The sequence below is a fragment of the Orcinus orca genome, chromosome 7 (assembly GCF_937001465.1).
Source record: "Orcinus orca chromosome 7, mOrcOrc1.1, whole genome shotgun sequence".
In the NCBI taxonomy this organism is placed as follows: Eukaryota; Metazoa; Chordata; class Mammalia; order Artiodactyla; family Delphinidae; genus Orcinus; species Orcinus orca.
The window spans coordinates 87,712,422-87,736,912 of record NC_064565.1 but is presented as its reverse complement, the minus strand read 5'-3'; the positions used below and the strand labels follow the sequence as shown (position 1 = coordinate 87,736,912).

The 24,491-nt window shown below is 40.8% G+C and overlaps 1 protein-coding gene across 4 annotated transcripts in view; it reads right to left on the bottom strand.

Moving 5' to 3' along the window:
• Positions 1-24,099, bottom strand: part of FAM117B (family with sequence similarity 117 member B) — a 93,733-nt gene extending 69,634 nt beyond the window's left edge. For 2 of the 4 annotated variants that reach the window (XR_007478468.1, XM_049712355.1), the window contains exon 1: positions 23,142-24,098. Coding sequence is in view for 3 of the 4 variants with exons in the window: in XM_049712355.1 (XP_049568312.1) it covers positions 23,142-23,739 (598 nt within the window). In the remaining variant the exon portion in view is untranslated. Of the gene's footprint in view, positions 1-23,141 lie in introns of all 4 variants that reach the window. The other 2 variants (XM_049712354.1, XM_049712353.1) reach the window with 2 other exon arrangements.
• Between the last annotated feature and the right edge of the window lie 392 nt (positions 24,100-24,491).

Below are 24,491 nucleotides of genomic sequence, written 5' to 3'. Positions count from 1 at the left end.
CCAAAATGAAAATAAATAAGGAAACACAAGCCTTAAATGATACATTAAACAAGATGGACTTAATTGATATTTATAGGACATTCCATCCAAAAACAACAGAATACACATTTTTGTCAAGTGCTCATGGAACATTCTCCAGGATAGATCATATCTTGGGTCACAAATCAAGCCTTGGTAAATTTAAGAAAACTGAAATTGTGTCAAGTATCTTTTCCGACCACAACACTGTAAGACTAGATTTCAATTACAGGTAAAGATCTATAAAAAATACAAACACATGGAGGCTAAACAATACCCTACTTAATAATGAAGTGATCACTGAAGAAATCAAAGAGGAAATCAAAAAATACCTAAAAAACAAATGACAATGGAGACATGAAGACCTAAAACCTATGGGATGCAGCAAAAGCAGTTCAAAGAGGGAAGTTTATAGCAATACAATCCTACCTTAAGAAACAGGAAACATCTCGAATAAACAACCTAACCTTGCACCTAAAGCAATTAGAGAAAGAAGGACAAAAAAAACCCAAAGTAAGCAGAATGAAAGAAATCATAAAGATCAGATCAGAAGTAAGTGAAAAAGAAATGAAGGAAAGAATAGCAAAGATCAATAAAAGTAAAAGCTGGTTCTTTGAGAAGATAAACAAAATTGATAAACCATTAGCCAGACTCATCAAGAAAAAAAGGGAGAAGACTCAAATCAATAGAATTAGAAATGAAAAAGAAGAAGTAACAACTGACACTGCAGAAATACAAAAGATCATGAGAGATTACTACAAGCAACTCTATGCCAATAAAATGGACAACCTGGAAGAAATGGACAAATTCTTAGAAATGCACAACCTGCCAAGACTGAATCAGGAAGAAATAGAAAATAGGAACAGACCAATCACAAGCACTGAAATTGAAACTGTGATTAAAAATCTTCCAACAAACAAAAGCCCAGGACCAGATGGCTTCACAGGTGAATTCTATCAAACATTTAGAGAAGAGCTAACACCTATCCTTCTCAAAATCTTCCAAAATATAGCAGAGGGAGGAACACTCCCAAACTCATTCTAAGAGGCCACCATCACCTTGATACCAAAACCAGACAAGGACGTCACAAAGAAAGAAAACTACAGGCCAATATCACTGATGAACATAGATGCAAAAATCCTCAACAAAATACTAGCAAATAGAATCCAACAGCACATTAAAAGGATCATACACCATGATCAAGTGGGGTTTATTCCAGGAATGCAAGGATTCTTCAATATACAAAAATCAATCAACGTGACACACCATATTAACAAATAGAAGGCGAAAAACCATATGATCATCTCAACAGATGCAGGGAAAGCTTTCAACAAAATTCAACACCCATTTATGATAAAAACCCTGCAGAAAGTAGGCATAGAGGGAACTTTCCTCAACATAATAAAGGCCATATATGACAAAGCCACAGCCAACATCGTCCTCAATGGTGAAAAACTGAAAACATTCCCACTAAGATCAGGAACAAGACAAGGTTGCCCACTCTCACCACTCTTATTCAACATAGTTTTGGAAGTTTTAGCCACAGCAATCAGAGAAGAAAAGGAAATAAAAGGAATCCAAATCGGAAAAGAAGAAGTAAAGCTGTCACTGTTTGCAGATGACATGATATTATATATAGAGAATCCTAAAGATGCTACCAGAAAACTACCAGAGCTAATCAATGAATTTGGTAAAGTAGCAGGATACAAAATTAATGCACAGAAATCTCTGGCATTTCTATACACTAATGATGAAAAATCTGATAGGGAAATCAAGAAAACACTCCCATTTACCACTGCAACAAAAAGAAAAAAATATCTAGGAATAAACCTACCTAAATAGATAAAAGACCTGTATGCAGAAAATTATAAGACACTGATGAAAGAAATTAAAGATGATACAAATAGATGGAGAGATATACCATGTTCTTGGACTGGAAGAATCAACATTGTGAAAATGACTCTACTACCCAAAGCAATCTACAGATTCAATGCAATCCCTATCAAACTACCACTGGCATTTTTCACAGAACTAGAACAAAAAATTTCACAATTTGTATGGAAACACAAAAGACCCCGAATAGCCAAAGCAATCTTGAGAACGAAAAACGGAGCTGGAGGAATCAGGCTCCCTGACTTCAGACTATACTACAAAGCTACAGTAATCAAGACAGTATGGTACTGGCACAAAAACAGAAAGATAGATCAATGGAACAGGATAGAAAGCCCAGAGATAAATCCACGCACATATGGTCACCTTATCTTTGATAAAGGAGGCAGGAATGTACAGTGGAGAAAGGACAGCCTTTTCAATAAGTGGTGCTGGGAAAACTGGACAGGTACATGTAAAAGTATGAGATTAGATCACTTCCTAACACCATACACAAAAATAAGCTCAAAATGGATTGAAGACCTAAATGTAAGGCCAGAAACTATCACACTCTTAGTGGAAAACATATGCAGAACACTCTATGACATAAATCACAGCAAGATCCTTATTGACCCACCTTCTAGAGAAATGGAAATAAAAACAAAAATAAACAAATGGGACCTAATGAAACTTAAAAACTTTTGCACAGCAAAGGAAACCATAAACAAGACCAAAAGACAACCCTCAGAATGGGAGAAAATATCTGCAAATGAAGCAACTGACAAAGGATTAATCTCCAAAATTTATAAGCAGCTCATGCAGCTCAACAACAAAAAAACAAACAGCCCAATCCAAAAATGGGCAGAAGATCTAAATAGACATTTCTCCAAAGAAGTTATACAGACTGCCAACAAACACATGAAAGAATGCTCAACATCATTAATCATTAGAGAAATGCAAATCAAAAGTACAATGGGATATCATCTCATACCAGTCAGAATGGCCATCATCAAAAAATCTAGAAACAATAAATGCTGGAGGGGGTGTGGAGAAAAGGGAATCCTCTTGCACTGTTGGTGGGAATGTAAATTGATACAGCCACTATGGAGAACAGTATGGAGGTTCCTTAAAAAACTACAGATAGAACTACCATATGACCCAGCAATCCCACTACTGGGCATATACCCTGAGAAAACCATAATGGAAAAAGGGTCATGTACCAAAATGTTCATTACAGCTCTATTTACAATAGCCAGGACATGGAAGCAACCTAAGTGTCCATCATCGGATGAATGGATAAAGAAGATGTGGCACATATATACAATGGAATATTACTCAGCCATAAAAAGAAAGGAAATTGAGCTATTTGCAATGAGGTGGATAGACCTAGAGTCTGTCATACAGAGTGAAGTAAGTCAGAAAGAGAAAGACAAATACCATATGCTAACACATATATATGGAATTTAAGAAAAAAAATGTCATGAAGAACCTAGGGGTAAGATGGGAATAAAGACACACACCTACTAGAGAATGGACTTGAGGATATGGAGAGGGGGAAGGGTAAGCTGTGACAAAGCGAGAGAAAGGCATGGACATATATATACACTACCAAACGTAAGGTAGATAGCTAGTGGGAAGCAGCCGCATAGCACAGGGAGATCAGCTCGGTGCTTCGTGACCGCCTGGAGGGGTGGGATAGGGAGGGTGGGAGGGAGGGAGACGCAAGAGGGAAGAGATATGGGAACATATGTATCTGCATAACTGATTCACTTTGTTATAAAGCAGAAACTAACACACCATTGTAAGGCAATTATACTCCAATAAAGATGTAAAAAAAGAAGTAAATAAACATTTATTGAATATCTATTACAGAGAAAGGTCCCTGCTACTGGAAAATTTATATTCTAATAGGGGAAGTGAGACCATAAAACCAACATATGTTAGGTGCTAATAATAGGGGAAAAGTAGGGCAAAGGACCTGGGGAGTGAGCTGTATGAGGTTGCCACTTTATACAGAAGTTAGGGAAGGCCTTTCTGGCCGGGTGACATTTGACTTTGGACCTTGAACAGACAACAGGAGACAGGAAAGAGTATCTGAGGAGTGACCCAGCTGGAGAAAAGAGCAACTTCTGAAAAAGCCCTGAGGTAGAAGCCCTATTGGCTTCCCAAAATCACTTAACCTTTTCCTCTCCTGTAAACCCTCTCAAACAAAAACTGTAAGATTCACCAGGACAATACCTTTCTCATCACTCCTTCCTTTCCATACCCATTACTACCATCCTAATTTCAGGTTTCATCACTTCTTGCTTTGACAACTGCATCAATCTAGTCTGCCTTCAGCTTCTCCCTCCCACCATCCCATCCTACACTCTGCTACCATTTGTTCATATAGAGTAAATTACCCACTGGAACAACCCTTTTGAAAACATATACCAAGTGGTGCCAAAACTTTAGTTAAAGAGGAAATTAAGAAATTCTGCTGCAATTCTTTGCTGGATACCAAATTAATGTTAAGGTAACAATCTTCAATTTTGTGAATAACTAAATAACTGCTCTTTATTTTTACTGTTTGTGATATATCCATCAATAAAGGAAACAGCAGTTAACTGCATATGCTCAATATACAATTAAGGAAGAAGAAATGTGATTTATGGGTCTCAGAGACCACCATTAAAATAAATGAAACCTTGACAGCTGAGTGAAAATTCTTCATTGCCAGATGAGTCAGAGACAGTGCCTTCCTTCTAGTTAAGCTGCAGCCAGGTAACTGGTTCTGGCCATGCGCTATGATTGAAGTGACATGTTCAAAGCTGACAGTAAGAAGCTTTCTCCTATCCACATAGTGGAAAGTACTCTGAGACAGTGGAATTTCAGCTTGGGTCTCTGAGTCATTGGAGGAAAGCTCTGCCGGAAAGCCACCAAAGCTACACTGGCCATGATAAACCTTTGTTACGTCACTAAAATTTCTGGGCTGTATTTCAGCAGACACTGTTAACTATCATAATGTAGAGCAAATGAACTGAACTGGGGTGGGAGGTAAGTGTAGGTACGTATGTTGTTCTAGCACTACATGGGAATTTTGGTGAAAAATCAAAGGAAAAACTCACCTATTTTAAAGATATACAATATCTCTCACCATTTATACCTGAATCTATCAATGCACTACCTATATCCATTCACAGCCACTATGGAGAGCACTTGCAGTTTCTATGGACAGCTCTCTGGACAGTTCTCAAGTATCTGTCCCTCTCTGCCTAAGAGCTTTCTCTAACTGAAGGAGCACACTCAACTAGGCAGCAGGCCAAGCAGAAGTGGCTAGAAGTTAACATCCCTAAAACCTTCAACCACTGAGGGACAAGAGGTGGTGGATAAATACCCCAGCTTCCTTATCCCCTCAATGAGACAATCCTGAGGTATGTTCTACATGATCTATCAGAAGTGCTTAGCAGGATTGAGTTCCAGTTGCCCACTGTGGTATTCTCCTTATTAATGCATTCTTATTGGCTCTTGTCCCTTCCCTGTCTCTTCACTACTTCCTCAACACCCCTTCCTAGATTCAAACAAACAAATCCTTGTTGCTGGATCTTCTTATGGAGAAACCCAAACTAAAACACCATGCAACATTAACTTTCAAAACTATGTCTTTATAATCTAGAAGACTACAACTTTCCTAACAATATGGCAAATTATGTGGGAAGCAATACATTAAATTATTAAATTATTTGTCTGGCTCTTCACATATCAAACTGAAGATCACAATTACCTTAGATTTAGAAATGAGGAGAAAGACCAACATTTTTAAGTTTTCAAAATTAGTAAAGCATTGGCATATGTGCTAAGTTTACTTGAAGCATTGAATACAAGAAATCAAACTTCAAAATACAAACACCAAGGAAGAGCTACTCTCTTTTCCTGTCTTTATACATCCCTTCCCTTCTTTTGGTAACAGACTGGTTCCTGAATACTGTGTGTAAATGACCCAGGCTTAGTTAATAACAATATCTCATCCTTCTGGGTGCAGTAACTGATTCTAGAATGGGCACGCAACCTAACACAGTCCTTCCCTGGAATTTTTCTAGCTGGAGTTGGTGGAGGAAAAAGCCCTCTTGCCTCATGGATCTTGCAGATGAAAATAAAGTCTGTAATGGTCTCCAGCCTTGTTCCCTGCTATGTAGAACAAGTCCCTGACTAGAAAGAATGCTCCTTGAGGACACAGACTTAAGTTTGTCTTATTTCATCACTTGTTTCTCCAGCAACTAAAATCATGTCTAGCACATAATAGGTATTCAATAAAGGCCTACTGATTTCAGACAGAAGGACAGAATGAAACTAACAGATAGACACAAATGAAAAATTAAAGGATTTTGAGAATCTATCCTGAAAACATTTCATCCTTGGACAGACCTATCCAAGCTCTTGGTTATTCAGAATTTCACCAATTCAAATGTCATTCTACTTAGTTTAAGCTGGGTTGTCATTTACAACCCAAGAGTCTAGAAAAACCCTACCTCAAGCAAACAAAGGAAGAATCCAAAAACTGGATAAATCAAATTGGTGCTTTAATATTTCTTCATTTTTGACCCAATAAAACACTCAAAAATAAGGATTTCAAAGAAAAAAAGCAATACTCACCTGGTATTTTTTCTGAAGGATGATTTAAGGAAATACTTTTACAATGACATGTCTGAAAATTCCATTTGAAACAATGTGAGGAACATTTCTTTAGTTACGTTCCCTCTTGGCCAAAATATCTCCAAGGATAGTTTTTATAATTTAAGCTTGACTCAGTTAACGAAGTAATTTTGAAAAAACAATCTGGAGGGGACTTCCCTGGTGGCGTAGTGGTTACGAATCCACCTGCCAATGCAGGGGACAAGGGTTTGAGCCCTGGTACAGGAAGATCCCACATGCAGTGGAGCAACTAAGCCTATGCGCCACAACTACTGAGCCTGAGCTCTAGAGCCCGCGAGCCACAACTATCGAGCCCATGTGTCCTAAAGCTCGTGCGCCGCAACTACTGAGCCCACACGCCACAAGTACTGAAGCCTGCACGCCTAGAGCCTGTGCTCTGCAACAAGAGAAGCCACTGCAATGAGAAGCCCACACTCAGCAACAAAGAGTAGCAACAAGAGAAGGCACTTCATCAAAGAGTAGCCCCTGCTCACCACAACTAGAGAAAGTCCGTGTGCAGCAATGAAGACCCAACGCAGCCAAAATTAAATTAAAAAAAAAAAAGATGTTCCTCTTGGGGTGATGAAAATGTTCTGCAATTATATAATGGTTATGGCTGCATAACTTTGAATATGCTATAAAAAAAACCCAACAGTCTGGAGAATTTCAGGGGGAAATGTCTTCTAGTTTGCTGCCCAAAAAATAAGCAAACTTTGGGCTTCCCTGGTGGCCCAGTGGTTAAGAATCCTCCTGCCAGGGCTTCCCTGGTGGCGCAGTGGTTGGGAGTCCGCCTGCCGATGCAGGGGACGTGGGTTCGTGCCCCGGTCCAGGAATATCCCACATGCCACGGAGTGGCTGGGCCCGTGAGCCATGGCCGCTGAGCCTGCTTATCCGGGGCCTGTGCTCCACAACGGGAGAGACCACGACACTGAGAGGCCCGCGTACCACAAAAAAAAAATTAAAAAAGCAAACTTTATCCTCTCTTGATAAGTTATTTTACAAAGCTCATATTTTTTATTGTACTTCTGGCAATAAAATCAGGTTTCCATAAATAAAAAAAACTCAGATTCCACACTATGTGGGATTGGCAAGCCTACTGTCAAGTAAGCAGACCCATGTACACTGATATTACATGATTGATATAGAAAAGTATGTGTTTTTTAGGAATTAAAATTTTTTTCTCCTAGAATCACCACTGCTCTATTTTTTAAACTATGTTTGCTTTGAAATTTCTAACAACATCACAGCATAATATTTGTGTTTACCAAATCAAGATGTGAGTTTAAAAGGCTGAAAAATATTTCTACTTAAAATGCCCTTTTTTCCAACCTGTTCTAACCAATTTTCCCAGATCACTCCATCCACTGATTTATCAGTGCATTTATTCTCTATCCTTCCCTTAAGACTAAAGGCAATCCTATACTAGGCAGTCTTACAGGCTCTACTAGATACTCCTCCAACTAGAAGCAAGAAGGGAGGAACATCTAGTATATATTGTGCTTTATTTTTGTGTTCTTTCAAACCATCCAGGTTTGTATGATACCTATTCATAATAGGTACTCAGTGTTGGCCAAATATGTAAGTAATATTACATAATACTGTGACAAGATTTATAAAACAGAGGCCTCAAAACTAAATATCCATTAGTCGAAATCCCACACTTAGTAACTCTTTAAAACACTACATTACTTAACTTCCTGGGCCTGAGTATCCTCATTTATGAAATGGGAACAAATACAGCCTAATTTTGAGGCATGCATTCAATGCATGGTGCATGAATTCAAGTATTACTTCCTTTCCTTTCTCTTTGCTGATACAGAAAAATAATGAAAATCAGATCCAAAATTCACTGCTCTATACTACACATTATAACATTCTTTTAAATAAATCCTTATGTCAGAAGAGAATTACTATTACTCATCTCTCTTTAGAAAGATAAAACAGATTTTTTTTTAAATTGTGCTTCCTAAATGTTTACCTTCTAGAAAAACCAAAGTTTATGCGTGTAGGGTAGTTCTGCCCACTGATGTGACAGGTGCTTCTCAAGAAAAGTTTTAGAACCTAGTTGTTTTGACCAGGCATATGTATGCTGCTTTGAAAGTGGTTTTACTTCTAACATTACTACTATCTTCCTTACTATTATTCTATAACCTTATCCACTATCCTGTGGTTGAGCCATGCCAGATGTCCACTTCACTACATATCCGTTATCTCCTCACCAGCCACTATTCCAAACACTAATCAAAGAGGACTTCAGAACAAAGAAAATTACCTAAGCCAAAAGAAAATGCATAATGATGAAAGGGTCAATTCCAAAAAGACATAATTCTTAAATGGTCCTGCACATTAAAAACAAAAACAGGGACTTCCCTGGTAGTGCAGTGGTTAAGAATCTGCCTGCCAATGCAGGGGACACAGGTTCGAGCCCTGGTCCGGGAAGATCCCACATGCCACAGAGCAAATAAGCCCATGCGCCACAACTACTGAGCCTGAGCTCTAGAGCCTGCAAGCCACGACTACTGAAGCCCACATGCCTAGAGCCTGTGCTCCTCAACAAGAGAAGGCACTGCAACGAAAAGCAGCCCCCTGCTCACAGCAACTAGAGAAAGCCCATGCGCAGCAACGAAGACCCAAAGCAGCCAAAAAAAAAGATAAATAAATAAATTTATAAAAAACAAAGAAAAACTTCAAAATACACAAAGCAAAAGCTAACAGGAATGAAAGAAAAACCCACTCTTATATTTGGAGAATGCAACACTCCTCCTTCAGTAATTGATAAAACAAATAGAGAATCAGCAAGAATATAGAAGACCTAAAAACCACTATCAATCAAATTTATCTAACTGACATTTATGGAACTCTCCACCCGGCACATGAAACATTTGTCAGGGTAGACCATATCCAGGGATTAACCTTAACAAATTTAAAAGAAATGAACTCACAGAAAGTATGTTCTCTGACGTGGAATCAAACTAAAAATCAATAAAAGAAAGCTATCTGGAAACACTCAAATACTTAGAAATTGAACAAAATCCTTCTAAATAACCCACAAGTCAAAGAAGAAGCCTCCGGGAAACTAGAAAATATCTTGAATGAATTAAAATGAAAATAAAACACATTAAATTTTGTGGGATGAATCTAAACAACTGCTTAGAGAAAGATATACAGCATTAAATGCTTCTATTAGAAAAGGTCAAATCTATAATTTAAACTTCTGTCCGAGAAACCAGAAAAAGAGCAAACTAAACTCAAAGCAAGTGGAACAAAGAAAATAATAAAGACAGGAACAGCAATCAATGAAACAGAAATACAACAATGTAAATTAAACCAAAAGCTGATTCTGGGATAAGATGTATAAAAATCATACACCTCTAGTCAGACTGTCTAAGGAAAATAGTGAAGATACAGATTTCCAATATCAGGAATGCAAATCCCCAAATATTCTTCAACTGGTGAATGAATAAACAAACTGGGGTACCGCTATATTATGGAATACTACTCAGAAATAAAAGTAGTGAACTACTGATACATTCAACAACATGAATGAATCTCAAATGCATTATGCTAAGCAACTGGAGCCAGACTAAAGAGGCTAAGTCCTATACATCTCACTTACATGATATTCTGAAAAAAGTAAAACTTAAAGGAACCATAAACAAATCAGTGGTGGCTATGGCCTAGCAACCCCTGAGGGGAATGACTTTAAAAAGCATGAGGGGCCTCCGTGGTGACGCAGTGGTTGAGAGTCCGCCTGCGGATGCAGGGGACACAGGTTCGTGCCCCGGTCCAGGAAGATCCCACATGCCGCGGAGCGGCTGGGCCCGTGAGCCATGGCCGCTGAGCCTGCGCGTCCGGAGCCTGTGCTCCGCAACGGGAGAGGCCACAACAGTGAGAGGCCCGCGTACCACAAAAAAAAAAAAAAAAAAAGCATGAGAAAACTTTATGGGTGATAGAAATGTTCTATACCTTGATGGTGGTTGTGATTATACAACTGTGCTCTTTGTGCTCTTTGTCAAAATTCATACAACAGTATATCGTAAGAATGTCTATATATGTATAACTGAGTCACTTTGCTGTACAGGAGAGATTGGCACAGCAGTGTAAATCAACTATACTTCAATTAAAAATAAAATAAAAATTTAAAAAAAAACAGTATATTGAAAAGGATAAATTTTAGTGTATGTAAATTATACCTCAATAAACCTGACACCCCACACACCTGCCCAAATAAGGCAAACCTTTTAAAAACAGTAAGAGCTAAAAGAGTTAATTACATCCTCAGTGAGTAAAATGGTGAGTCAACAGATACAAACAGAATTAACATACGTCACATAAAGAGTGAACAAGCATTTAAAAAGAATATTCAGGAATAACCTGGCAGTCCAGTGGTTAAGACTAGGTGTTTTCACTGCCGTGGCCCAGGTTCAACCCTGGTCAGGGAACTAAGATCCCACAAGCCACACAGCGTGGCCAAAAATAAATAAATAAATAGAATATTCAACCCTGTTATTAATAAGAGCTATTATTTCTTATTAAATTGTATTACATGGCTACTATATGAGGTAATTAAATATATTATCTTAAATACTCTCTATGACCCCAGGAAATATGTAAGGAAATACAAATGAAAACAATGATGTACTCTGTCATACACACTGAATTGATAAAACTAAAGAAAAGGTATGAAGTCTAACTGTGACAAGGCTTCACAGCCATCCATTCATTCATCTGAACAATGTTTTTATTGGGTCTCATTTAAATCTTGCATTTTACCCCAACTGAGGGGAGACAGTGACAGATTTAATTACAAGGGAGGTACTGGGTAGGCAATACATATGGGGGGGGGAGTTTAATTGGTAGGGAGATTGTCCAAAGGTGTGGGTCCTAATTCTTCCTTATACAATGGAGACATCTCTGAAGTCGGATAAAAGCATTCCTGTGACACTAAATCTATTTCCAGTAGACTTTCCAGGAATTCCTAGGGATAGCATTAATGGCAACTGCTTTCTAGAGAAGTGAAGAATGTCTATCCTGCAAGTCACCTAGCAATTCCTGACTGCACACAAAGCACTCAGAATCTCGACAGAGTCCCACAGGGCCATATCAGGCTTTTGCACTTAAGTACTACTCTTCTTAGTAATACTATATATTTTCTTATTTTTATTATTAACCCTTGAATATTACAAAAATCCATATTGTCTCTCTAATTCTGAAGTCCATAAGGTCAGGACGCCTTCTCAATGCCTTTTGAGTTGCTCTGCACAGAGTGAGCATGGGTTCTAAAATAATGTAAACATACATCACTTGTCCTTACCTTTAAAAAATATCAGTATACATGCACAATGGAAAAACATAACTAATGCGAAATGGTTTTCCAGAAAATACCAGATAGATCTCAGTAAATCCCAGTAGAACAGCAAGTAAAATAACAATTATAAAAATTTTTTTTAAGATTTTTTAAAAGATTTTTTTGATGTGGACCATTTTTAAAGTTTTTATTGAATTTGTTACAATATTGCTTCTGTTTTGTTTTGGTTTTCTGGCCTCAAGGTATGTGGGATCTTAGCTCCCTGACCAGGGATCCAACCCGCACCCCCTGCGTTGGAAGGCTAAGTCTTAACCACTGGACTGCCAGGGAAGTCCCCAGCAATCACAAAATTTTAAGTATAGTAAATTGAAGGGTATATACAGGGAGGAAAAAAAAAGACTTTTTTTTAATCTTCCAAGTTTTCCATATTATTATTATTTGTTACTTCTGAAGTGTTAAAAATTTTAGTGCATTATGCCCCGAGTCCATGGCCTACTATGTATGCATATGGAATATAACAGCATTTATGAAACCAGGTAATAACAACAACATTATTAACTCAACCACCCAGGTAGGTTCAAAATCTCAGCCATGGGCTTCCCTGGTGGTGCAGTGGTTGAGAGTCCGCCTGCCGATGCAGGGGACACGGGTTCGTGCCCTGGTCCAGGAAGATCCCACATGCCGCGGAGCGGCTGGGCCCAGTGAGCCATGGCCGCTGGGCCTGCACGTCTGGAGCCTGTGCTCCGCGGCAGGAGGGGCCACAGCAGTGAGAGGCCCGCGTACCACACACACACAAAAAAATCTCAGCCATAATTATGCTCTCTCATCTTCCTCACCCCTCAAATCTAATCAGTTAACAAGTCCTATTAATTCTTTGCTTCTCAAATAATCCTTTCTTCATTCACACTACAACCACCCTATTTCATACAAAGAAATTAAGTGTGGTGAAAATGAGAATAAAGATAAAAGATGTTTTTCTTATTCTTAATTGCTTTAAAACATAATTAACCATCTAAAGTAAAAAGAATAACAATGCACTGTGGAATTTATAACAGAAAAGCAAAATAGTGGACAACAGCACAGAAGATGGGAGGTGGGAAATGGAAGTATATTAATATAAGGTTCTAACATGAACTATTAGATAACACAGATACAGAACATTTCCATCACTGCAGGAAGTTCTTTTGGAAAGCGCTGCTGTAGCACAAACACCAAGAGTATAATGAAAAAAGGTGTAACTGACAACTAATAGTAGAGATAAAATGAAATATAAAAAATAATCCAAAAGAAGACAGGGAAAAAGAAACAGGATCTTGGAATTAAAGTCTGAACTGATATCAACTCCTGAAATATATTTTACAATAGAAAGAAAAATGTACATCTTTGACCAAGAAATTCATTTCTAAGAATTGATCCTACAGATAAGCTTATTTATAAATGCACAAAGAAGTATAAATAAGAATGTTCAACACAGGACTATTTAACAGCAAAAGACTGGAAATGATCTAAATAACAAAACAGAAGCCTGAAGAAATAACATATGGTCCATAATATACCTATATGTAAAGTCACATGTGCATACATTTGTATGCACAGAGAATAAATGTGGAATAATGCAAAAGAAACAGCTAACTGGATTTCTCTGAGAAGAACGAATTTAAGGCAAGTAGGGGGAGAGTGCATATTGTATTTTCTTTTACCACTTATAATTTTTATCATGTGCATATATTACCTGCATAGAAAGAAAGAAAGAAGGAAAGAAAAAAAGAAAGAAAGAAAGGAGGAAGGGAGGAAGGGAAGAAAGAAAAAAAGGAAGGAAGGAAGGAAGGAAGGAAGAGGGAGAGAGGGAGGGAGGGCAGGAAGAAAGGGAGGCAGGGGAAGGGGAGGAAAAGAGGGGAAGGAAGGAAAGAGGAATACATGCTGATAGGAAAACTGTAAAGCATACAATTCCAGAATCAGCTCCTTGGGGGCAAGAACTCCCCTCAAAATTTAAATTTACTTCCGAAAGAACTTTACACTAGCTCATAAAGAAGCATAGGTCAGTTAAAAATGCTATATAGATTTTTATTTTGGAATAAACTATAGATAATTTCACCTTGACTGCATGCTAGCTTTATAAGAAACAGTAGCAAAGACTTCCCATTAAAATAATACTGGGGCTTCCCTGGTGGCACAGTGGTTAAGAATCCGCCTGCCAATGCAGGGGACACGGGTTCGAGCCCTGGTCCGGGAAGATCCCACATGCTGTGGAGCAACTAAGCCCGTGCGCCACAGCTCTGAGCCTGTGCTCTAGAGCCCGCGAGCCACAGCTACTGAGCCCGCATGCCACATTTACTGAAGCCCACGCGCCTAGAGCCCGTGCTCCGCAACAAGAGAAGCCACCGCGATGAGAAGCCTGTGTACCACAATGAAGAGTAGCCCTCGATCACCACTACTAGACAAAGCCCGCCCACAGGAACGAAGACCCAACACAGCCAAAAATAAATAAAGTAAATAAATTTAAAATAATACTGAAGGAATAAAAACGTGTAACTCACAAGGACAACAGACAGGAAAGGAGGCAACAGCAGAAAAGAGGTTTCAACGAAGTTTTGAAAGCAGATGTCTAAGCGGTACCAGTCTAAATGCAGTCCGATTATAAACTCAAATTAAGATTTCCTGATCTGCCCTGATACAAGTCCCAGACTTCTGTGGAAAGAAAAGTATCCTGTCATTCACAGGAAAGCAATGAATAACTTGCTACATTTTCAACTTCTTATATGAATAAACAAACTTTTTGTTTAACAAACATCAAGAGCTAGGAAAGAAAGGTTTCATTTCATTTGAAAACGAAATGTGGGTGTGCTTATTTCAAGTTCAACTCAGAACTGACTATATGTACAGAAAACACACACACACAACCCAAGAACACGTTTTACCTTAAAGAGATAAATTTCTTAAATATCAATTTTTATGTACAGAGTACAAATGAGGTCAAGAAATCAACATATGTGCACAATAATTCTGCTAAACCTATATTTGAGACATGGCAATTTACTCAAGGAAATTTTTCAAACTCTTAAACAATGGCTTATGGCTTTAGTAGCTTGACTGTACAACCTTGCCAATAAATTTTCACACTGTAAAAAAATAACTTTACTAACTTTATTTAAATTAAATCTACTGAGCCTACCTTTAGAAAACTTAAATCCCATTTGGCTTAAGCCAATTATTTAATCACAACATACTGTGGTTGCCTTATGAGTTATAAAAGAAAATCTACAAAAAGGAATTAATTTCAAGAAAGGTAAGCTAAGCTTAACTATGTTTTTGTCCAAGAAGGGTAGAGGTGAAAACTATACAAAATGAATAAGCGTATAAATTGGCCAAATAAAAAGATCCACAGAGAAATCAGTCGGTACTCAGAACAGCACTATTACTTGATCATATCTCAACTTACTGATCACTAATGCAAGGGTTCCCTGAGAAACAGAAATTATTCCAAGGGTTTCTCCAGAGCAAAAAGATTGGGAGAAACTGCGTGAGAGAGATTAACTAGACAGGCTCTGTATTTAAGGGCACAAGACATATCCTCAGGCCTGATATTGTAGGACTCTACCCAGGGGAAACTGGCCCAAGAGAAGGGAAAAAAAACTACATTTGAGAGACCCAGCATCCTTGTTCTACTTTAAGATATTCCAGTCTACCAGCCTGACCCAGACAGACTGAAAACCTAATGAGCAATTTTGTGTCTTATTTAAATATTAACAGAAAACTAAGGAAAGGTTCTAACATGAAAGACAAAGTTCAAGACAAAAAGGGCTCTGAGGACAATGCAGAAAGCAAGAGAAAACTTTGAGGGTATTTATACCCGTGCACCACAACAAAGAGTAGCCCCCGCTCACTGCAACTAGAGAAAGCCCACGCACAGCAACGAAGACTCAACGCAGCCAAAAATTAATTAATTAATTCTAAAAAAGGAAATCCTGAATCATATCAGTATGTTATTTAGAAATATGTAGGTAAACACCAGAGGAAACCACTAAGACGTGAAAGTGGCTGTCTCTAGGAGGCAAAAAGTGGGAGTGGAGAGAGATGTGGCAGGGAAACACTTTATTTGATTATAAGTTTAGTGCCATATGACATTTTAAATTACATACATGTACTTTGATAAAAATAGAATTTAAATTTTAAAATACAGTATTTGACAAACACACTATTTCTTTAAGTAGTTTGGAGATGGAAGTAGCTTACTTTCTCAATTCCCCTCTTATCTATTGCTGAGTTATCTTAACCCACCCTTACCTCCTCTCCATCCTCAGAGAAAGAAGTGACCTTAGTCGTTTCTGAGACTTCCTGACTACACCATGTGCTGGATTCCACTGCCTCTCACATTTTCCATGACCTTGCTCCATCTATTATTTCCTTCTCTTGAATCTGCAATCGTTCATTCTCCTGTGAATCCTTTCCCCAAACCTATAAAACATGCTGAAGTTCTCCCCATCCTATAAACAAATGAACTTAGCTCAATTCTTCATCCTGTTTTGTCACATTCCTTCCTTACAGTGACATATGGGTAATTTATACTCCATAAGAGTAATTTAGGGACCTCCCTGGCAGTCCAGTGGTTAAGACTTCACCTTCCAGTGCAGGGGGTGTGGGTTCAATCCCTGGTCGGGGAGCTAAGATCCCACATGCCTCGTGCCAAAAAACCAAAACATAAAACAGAAGCAGTATTGTAACAAATTCAATAAAGACTTTAAAAATGATCCACATCAAAAAAAAATCTTAAAACAAAAAAGTAATTTATAATCATTACCTCTACTTCCTCACCCACCACTTTAATCTGATTTGTGCATCCAACATGCTACTCAAAGGTCAGCAATGGACCGAAATGTCAAATTCCAAAGTCTATTCTCCAGGCTCAGCATACTTGTTATCTTCAGAGAATCTGAAAATCTTTATCATCTCCTCCTTGAAATCCAAATCTTTCTTTTGGCTTTCTCAACACTATTCTACCACCACATTCTCAGGCTTATTCATTGACTTTTCTTTCTACCCTTAAAATGCTTGTTTTCTCCCAGAGTTGTATCCTCAGCATTCTCCTATCATCTTATCCATCCTAGTGATTAGTCATTTCAAGTATCGCCCACGTGCAAATGCTTAGCATAAAGTATGGGTTAAACGAATGTTTACTGAGCTGAAATAAATGAGTGCCAATTTTCTGCCTCCAATCTGTATCCCCAAGTTCTAAAACTATACTTGCCACAATTTAGAAAATTATCTGGATGTCCTGAGAGCACAAACTAAGTATGTCCAGAACTGGACTCACTGTTCTCTTCCCAAACCAGCATTCCTCACTGTGTCGCTTATCTCAATTAGGATAAGCAACTATTATCCTCAACTCCTCCTTTCTCAGTCCCTACATCCAACAGGTTACTGTACTGAATCCAGGTCTCCTCAATCTCTTTTATCCTTGCCATTCCCACTGCCATAGCACTTAAATTCATGTGCTCGATGCTGTTGTGAGTTACTATCCTACAGTCTTCTCCATGTCAAATTCATAGCCTATTCATTCTAAATATTTATCAACACTATGCATTCCAAGAATATAAATACCACTAATATAACAAATTAACTTTTAATATCTCAACTCTTGCATGATGAGGATGATAAAAATGATGTGAGGGCTTCCCTGGTGGTGCAGTGGTTGAGAGTCCGCCTGCCGATGCAGGGGACACGGGTTCGTGCCCCGGTCCGGGAAGATCCCACGTGCCGCGGAGCGGCTGGGCCCGTGAGCCATGGCCGCTGAGCCTGCGTGTCCGGAGCCTGTGCTCCACAATGGGAGAGGCCACAACAGTGAGAGGCCCGCGTACCGCAAAAAAAAAAAAAAAAAAGATGTGAAAATAGCTAATATCAAGAGATTCCTTCCTACACCCACAAAGAGATTACAAAGATTTTATCTTTCTAACAATCCTCTATTGTAAAATATTAATAGTTGACCCTTGAACAACGAGGGTTTAAGGCCACCGACTCTCTGCATAGTAGAAAATCCGCATATAACTTTAGATTCAGCCATCTGGTCCCACAGTTCCGCATGTGCAGATTCAACCAACTTTGGATCATATATATTGTTGTACTATTTATTTTTTAAAAATCCACATATCAGTGGACCAGCATATCAGTGATCACTGATATTGTTCATATCAGTGAACAAATCAGCAATTCAAACCTGCTTTGTTCAAGGGTCAGCTGTACTATTAGTCAGCATTCCCATTTTACAGGTGAAGTGAATTTGCCTAAAGTTAAATAGCTACTACTAAGTAAGCAGTAATGCCAAGATTTGAACTCCGACAATCTGGCTCCAGAGGTATTATCCATGGGATACATTCATATATTCTATTCAAGGCCATTCTGAAAACTTACCTTTCTACTCTCTTTCTCGACTGCTTGCTCTCTTTTCTCCCCAACATCCTATACTCTACGTTTTAAGACACAGGACTGAATATGATATGTATATTTTCACACTTCTATGATCCAGCTGTAAAGTTCTGTTTCTCTCTTTCCAACCCAAAGCAAAAGCCATCTCCTCTGACAGAACTTCTATACCCACTCCCCACAGAATTACTCACTTCTCTATGAGCCCAAAGTACTCATATTATATACTTATGAACCTATCTTACATGGCTGGTTTGTGAGTCTCTGGAGTTCTCTCTTTTACATTCTTCAATCAGAGCTTACAGAACTGAACTTAATTCAATACAAACTCTACTAGCCAAGATGCTGAATTAATAGTAAGTTTCTACTTGCCTCAACTTCAGTGTTTGTAAAATACAAATACTATAAACCAAAAGGATTCCCCTGACTGTGTGAAGTTACCAGCAATCCTTCAAATGTTAGAGAAACACCTAATTCTTAAAGTTATGTACTTCACAAAGTACTAGAAAGCAGAAGTCTAAGATGCTGCAAATTTGAAGGTCTGTTATACTACTTCCTGATTATTAGTCCAGAGAAATCCATCTCTTGTTGCTGCTCTTGCCACACCCCCACCTCAATAAACAACCAAATTCATACACAACATAATACATCAAAGTAAGGGGAAAATTAGCAAAAACACAACTTGCTATCTACCTATCAGCCAGCCACACTGCAAAAATAACTTTTATACACACTGTACTAATGCCCTTTTCTCTAATGAGGAGTTTTCAAACTATTTCCCTTCAGTGCTTCTAGTGACTGTTTTTCAAATTTAGAGTTCAGCAAAATCAACGGGGTGTGTGTGGGGGGTACTTTCAAGGTCTGGAGTAGGGTCTGGGAACTTGCATTTTTAACAAAGACCCTGAGTGAATCTGGTACAGATAAGGCACAGACCACACGCTGAGAAACAGTTCTGGATGTTCTTTGCAACTCGAAATTTCATATGACCATGAAAACTAAGCCTACACTGGCAATTTATGTTACATCCACTAAAACTAGAAGCAAAACTAGTATGATACACAATAGCTAACTTTTATACTGAGGTACTGTGCTGAGTATTTCTCAATTTTCTTTCATTTAATCCTTAGCACCATATGAAGTAAATATCATTATCACCTTACAAATGAGAAAGTTAAGGGTTAGAAAGTTAATCGCTTCCCCACATGACATGGCTTCTAAGTGGTGGAACACAGTATTAAAACCCAGAATGTCTACCCAAAGCCTATACTCCTATCCTCTTTATGCCACCTATTTGTAATATATCTATTTGACACTGTATAGAGTAAGACAAAGTCAGGTAAAAGGAGGGAAGGCATAAAAACTTTGTCTTCTTCACCATTTTATCTACAGTTAACACCGTTGCCTAGTTACCTTTTCTAAGCATATCTCAGTTCCTAACAACAAACCACTTCCCGTGGAGATGGCAGGCACTGAAGGTGGGAATTTTAAGATACGTGTCAGGAATGGGTGCTTGGATTAACTTATATTGAATACTCTGGGGGTTTTTTGTTTTTTTTTTAACATCTTTATTGGAGTATAATTGCTTTACAATGGTGTGTTAGTTTCTGCTTTATAACAAAGTGAATCAGTTATACATATACATATGTTCCCATATCTCTTCCCTCTTGCGTCTCCCTCCCTCTGCCGTTTACCACCTATGTAATATTAGGCAGGCTCCCTGTGCTCTTTTACAAAATGGGATGATAATCCTATTTTAATATATAACATACATAAAGCACCCAGCACATAGAAGATAAAATGTATTGCCCTCCTCCACCTTTTATTCTATTTACTAACATTTCTAAACGCCACTTATTTTCACTGGGCTTGAAACTACTTCCAAAAAGTAATAAATCAAGTGAAGGAAGTTCTCTATTAGCTAATGATTAGCTGTAACCCTGGGTAAATAAAGCAACTGGGTAGGGAGCTGACTGAATAGGGACACCCCCTCAAAGATCCTGAGATCTTCAAATAGGGGACTTTCAGACTGGATTCCTAACAAAGATTAGGGCATCCAATTCATCCTATAGACACCTAGAAGCTGACAACCTGATCCAGATGGACCCTGGAATCTGAGTTACATGAGGTTTACTTCATAAGGTAGGCCCTTGCTCTCTACCAATAAGCATGTCTACATTTCATTGAGGCTGCAAACTGGCAGTAATCTCCTTCAATCAAAAAGGGAGTCTCAGAGCTTCCCTGGTGGCGCAGTGATTAAGAATCCTCCTGCCAATACAGGGGACACAGGTTCGAGCCCTGGTCCAGGAAGATCCCACATGCCACGGAGCAACTCAGCCCATGCACCACAACTACTGAGCCTGCGCTCTAGAGCCTGCGAGCCACAACTACTGAGCCCGCGAGCCACAACTACAGAAGCCTGCATGCCTAGAGCCCATGCTCCGCAACAAGAGAATCCACCACAATGAGAAGCCCGCGCACGGCAAGAGTAGCCCCCGCTCTCTGCAACTAGAGAAAGCCCGAGTGCAGCAATGAAGACCCAACGCAGCCAAAAATAAATACTTAATATAAATATTTTAAAAAATGTTTTAAATTTTAAAAAGGGAGTCTCTGCTGTACACCTGAAACTTTGTAAATCAACTGTACTTCAATTAAAAAATAAGAAAAAAATGTTTTTTAATGTTTAAAAGGGAGTCTCATAATTAAAAAGATTCTCCTTTTCTTCCAGATTGAGTCTGAGAAAAACAGCAAATGATCTAGTTTGTGCTATGAAGACAAAATCAGAAAACATTTGTCCCACTCTGCATGGAAGTTCACTAGAGTGAAACAAAAACACATTCCTGGGAAGGAAGCGATCAGACATTCACTTCAGTATAACTTAGTAACAGGCAGTATCCCTTTTCACACCTAGGTGAGAGTGCTGCACTGGAGAAAAAAGAGGTTTTATTTTTCTGGGGTTTTTTTGGTGGGGGGAGTGAGAGGGCTAATGAGAAAATCAATTTTACAGCATGAATACTCTATAGAATGACAGATCTGAGGGAAAGAAGCTTTGGAAAACATGAAGAGTGGGCACAGGAGGAGTCCGAGATCCCAGCAAATAAAGCCCTTCTAGCGTTGAGAAGAAAAGAGCACCTTCCTCCACACACTGCTAATACTTAACCCAGCTTTCATCAGGTTGCTGCTTCTTTAAAGGTCAAATAGTTGAGAGGGTAGCCAGATTCTGTTATCAGACTGGGGTCACCACTTCCTTCCTCCATCTTAACTGCCCACTTAAGTAGCTCTCCTTCCCTTCCACCTGCCACACAATGTCAGCTCCAGAAGGTTGAATGCAAACTGAAGCAATTATGTCCACCAGATACCTCTAAGAGTTGCTTCAAAACCTAAACACATATGTCACTTTGGTATGTTATGTATTTCCCAGGTTCTGTCTTACACATCAAGCTACTACCTCCTTGATATAATGTAAAAGACATGGTTTTGGAGTACCTAATATCCACTCCACCACTAGTTACTTCACCTCTCAAAACCTCCTGTGAGAGTTAAAATGAGATCCTGCAGGTAAATCATCCACCATAAGGAGGAGCTCAGTAAGCAATAGCTATTATTTGAGGAAGAGGGGGTTCTTTTAACAAAGTTTAAAAAAAGCATTTTGCATTTTCAGAAGGTTTAAAACAGCATTCTTTTTCTAGTCAGAAAACACTATTGATCATTCTTCAGGGCAATTCTCTTCCCAGAAAATATCCATTGTCTAAAATCTTTGATAAAATAAACAGTAGAAAGACTCATCCCACTCCCTGCATTTTTTGAATGAACCCTTGAAACCACTTCATCTGTTCTATTTCATTAGGAAGTACTGTACTAAGTTTCCTGAAATATCCAGCCATTCTGCCTAAAGATTCTAACAGAAATTCCCGAGACAGTGAAAGACAAAGGTATACGCTGGCAGTATTAATACGTAAGCTAAAAACCACCCATTTCTCTTTTCAGTGGATTCTAACACGAAGGCAATCAGATGATAAATTTTTTCACTTTCCATTTCCACAATATGAAGTTCTCTTTTGAGTTCCTCTTTATGAATGACTCCCAAGGAACCCAAGAGCTCCATTCAGGACTTTCCCCAAAAAAAGCTCCCAAGTCTAGAGAAAAACAATTTTTAGGTCCCTAAAGTAATAACAGGGAGACAAATCTTGGATCTTGTTTTAAAAAAAAAAATGGTTTTCATCCTAAACACAAAATCAGTGTAACAGACATACACCAGAGCCTCATACAAAGCCCATAAACCCCCCAAAGGAATCTTGCTTAACTTACTTCTCACTTCTTGCTACCCACTTAGCAAATCTTAGTAAATGCTAACATGCTCCGAGCCTCATGTCTGTTCAGGGACCCCCAACCAAACCTGCTATGCTAGTGCACTCAAATCCCCCAAATCTGAAACTGTTCTGTGAAAGACAAATACTTAGCAGCAGATATGTGCCATACTAACATTAACCATGTCACTGAAGTGACAAACCACTCAGTCTCACCCCCAAGGGAGGGTAAGCAGTAACCAGCGGGCGGCCAGAAACCCAGGTTTATCATTAACACATCAGGCCAAGCACAAGGTTAGCGGCTGCACCTCCAGGGACGGGCACCAACGTAGGGCCGACTGAGGCATGAATGAGACGGCCGGGGAGGGAGCGGCGCAGGGGGCGCGGGGATGGCCCGGACAAGGCTGGGCCGCACCTCCCGGGCCCCGCCCCGGCCCCGCCCCCCGGCCACCCCGGCTCCGCGGCAGCGCCGCAGTCCCTGCGCGGTAGCGGCGCGCGCCCGGGACCCCTTCCCGCCGTCGCCTTCCCCTCTTCGCGCGGCCCCCAGCACGTACCTGCTTTGCAAAGAGGGGCGCTCGGGCTCCTCCTCTCCGGGGAGCTTCGGCTCTGCTCCGGGGACCTCCTCCGGTGCCGGACGCGGGCTGCGGGTGGGGCCGCGCTCACCTCGCCTGTCCACAGGTGGGTGGGCGACGAGGAAGGCGACGACACGGTGCCCAGCAGCGCCGGCGGGGGCTGCGGCCGTGGGGGGCTCCCGCGGGCCCCGGGCGCGGCGCCGCGCGTGGGGCTGGTGCCTCGCGTGGACGTCGAGGACGTGCTCGTCTGCGTGGCCACCGTGGGGCTGGTGCGCGCGGCCGCACTCCCGCCGCCCCGCGTGGGGCTTGTGCTGCGCGAGGCAGTGCGCGGGGCCCCGCTGCTGCCGCCGCCGCCCGAGGGGCCTGAGGCGCCACCACAGCAGCCGCCGTTGTTGCCGCCGCCGCCGCCGTTGCTCCGCGTGGGGCTGCCATGTTGCTGCTGCTGCTGCTTCAGCTGGAACGGAACCGTCGCCCTCATGGGCTGCAGGCGGCTCCCGGATCCCCCGGCCGTGGCGACCGCACCGCCCCCGAGGGAGCCGGCCGGCGTGGGGGACCCATTGCGCCTCACCCGCTGGGACATGGTTCCCCCCCTCCCCGGTGACTGGGCGAGACGTGGGGTTTTGTTGTTGTTGGGTTGCAAGGGGAGGATTCTCGAGACCGGATGGAAGGCCCCCGCGACCGGGTGACGAAGCCGGAGTTCGGGGTGCGGGGGGCGCCCGGGCCGCGACCGGCAGCAACGAGGTGGTGCAGCCGCCGCCGCCGCTCCTCCTCATCAACAATAGTGTCTCCTCCACTGCCCCCGCCCCCCGCGAGCGCCCATTGGTGCAGCGTCAGCCGCGCTCGAGCCGCTCCACCGCGCCCATTGGCTGCAAGCAGCTCGGGCCCCGGGCCCCCGGGGCCTTAGAGAGCCTGGGTTTGCGAGGAGACCTTCTGCTCTTTAAAGAGAAAGAGACCCGCCCCCCGGGGGGAGGAGGCGCGGAGGAAACAGGCTGAGTGTATGTGTAGGGTGCGCGCGCGCGTGTGTGAGTGTACACGTGAGTGTACACGCGTACGCGCGCGCCTGGCCACGCGCATCTTCCCCTTCCCACTGGGGGGAGCCCTGGGGACTCAGATTCTGGAATATTGCCAAAGGGAATTGTCCCGAAGCAAAGCGGTCCCCAGGGAAGTCTGAGGTCTTTCCCCCAAAACTCACTTCCTTACCTCAATATTGACTGGCACAGTCCGTGTACGTGCGTCTCTTTCTGGCTTTTTTTTCTTAATCTTTGTGTTCTGTCCTAATTCCGTCAACGTTTGGACAGGGCTCAAAGGAAAAGAAATTTAATTAATCTTACT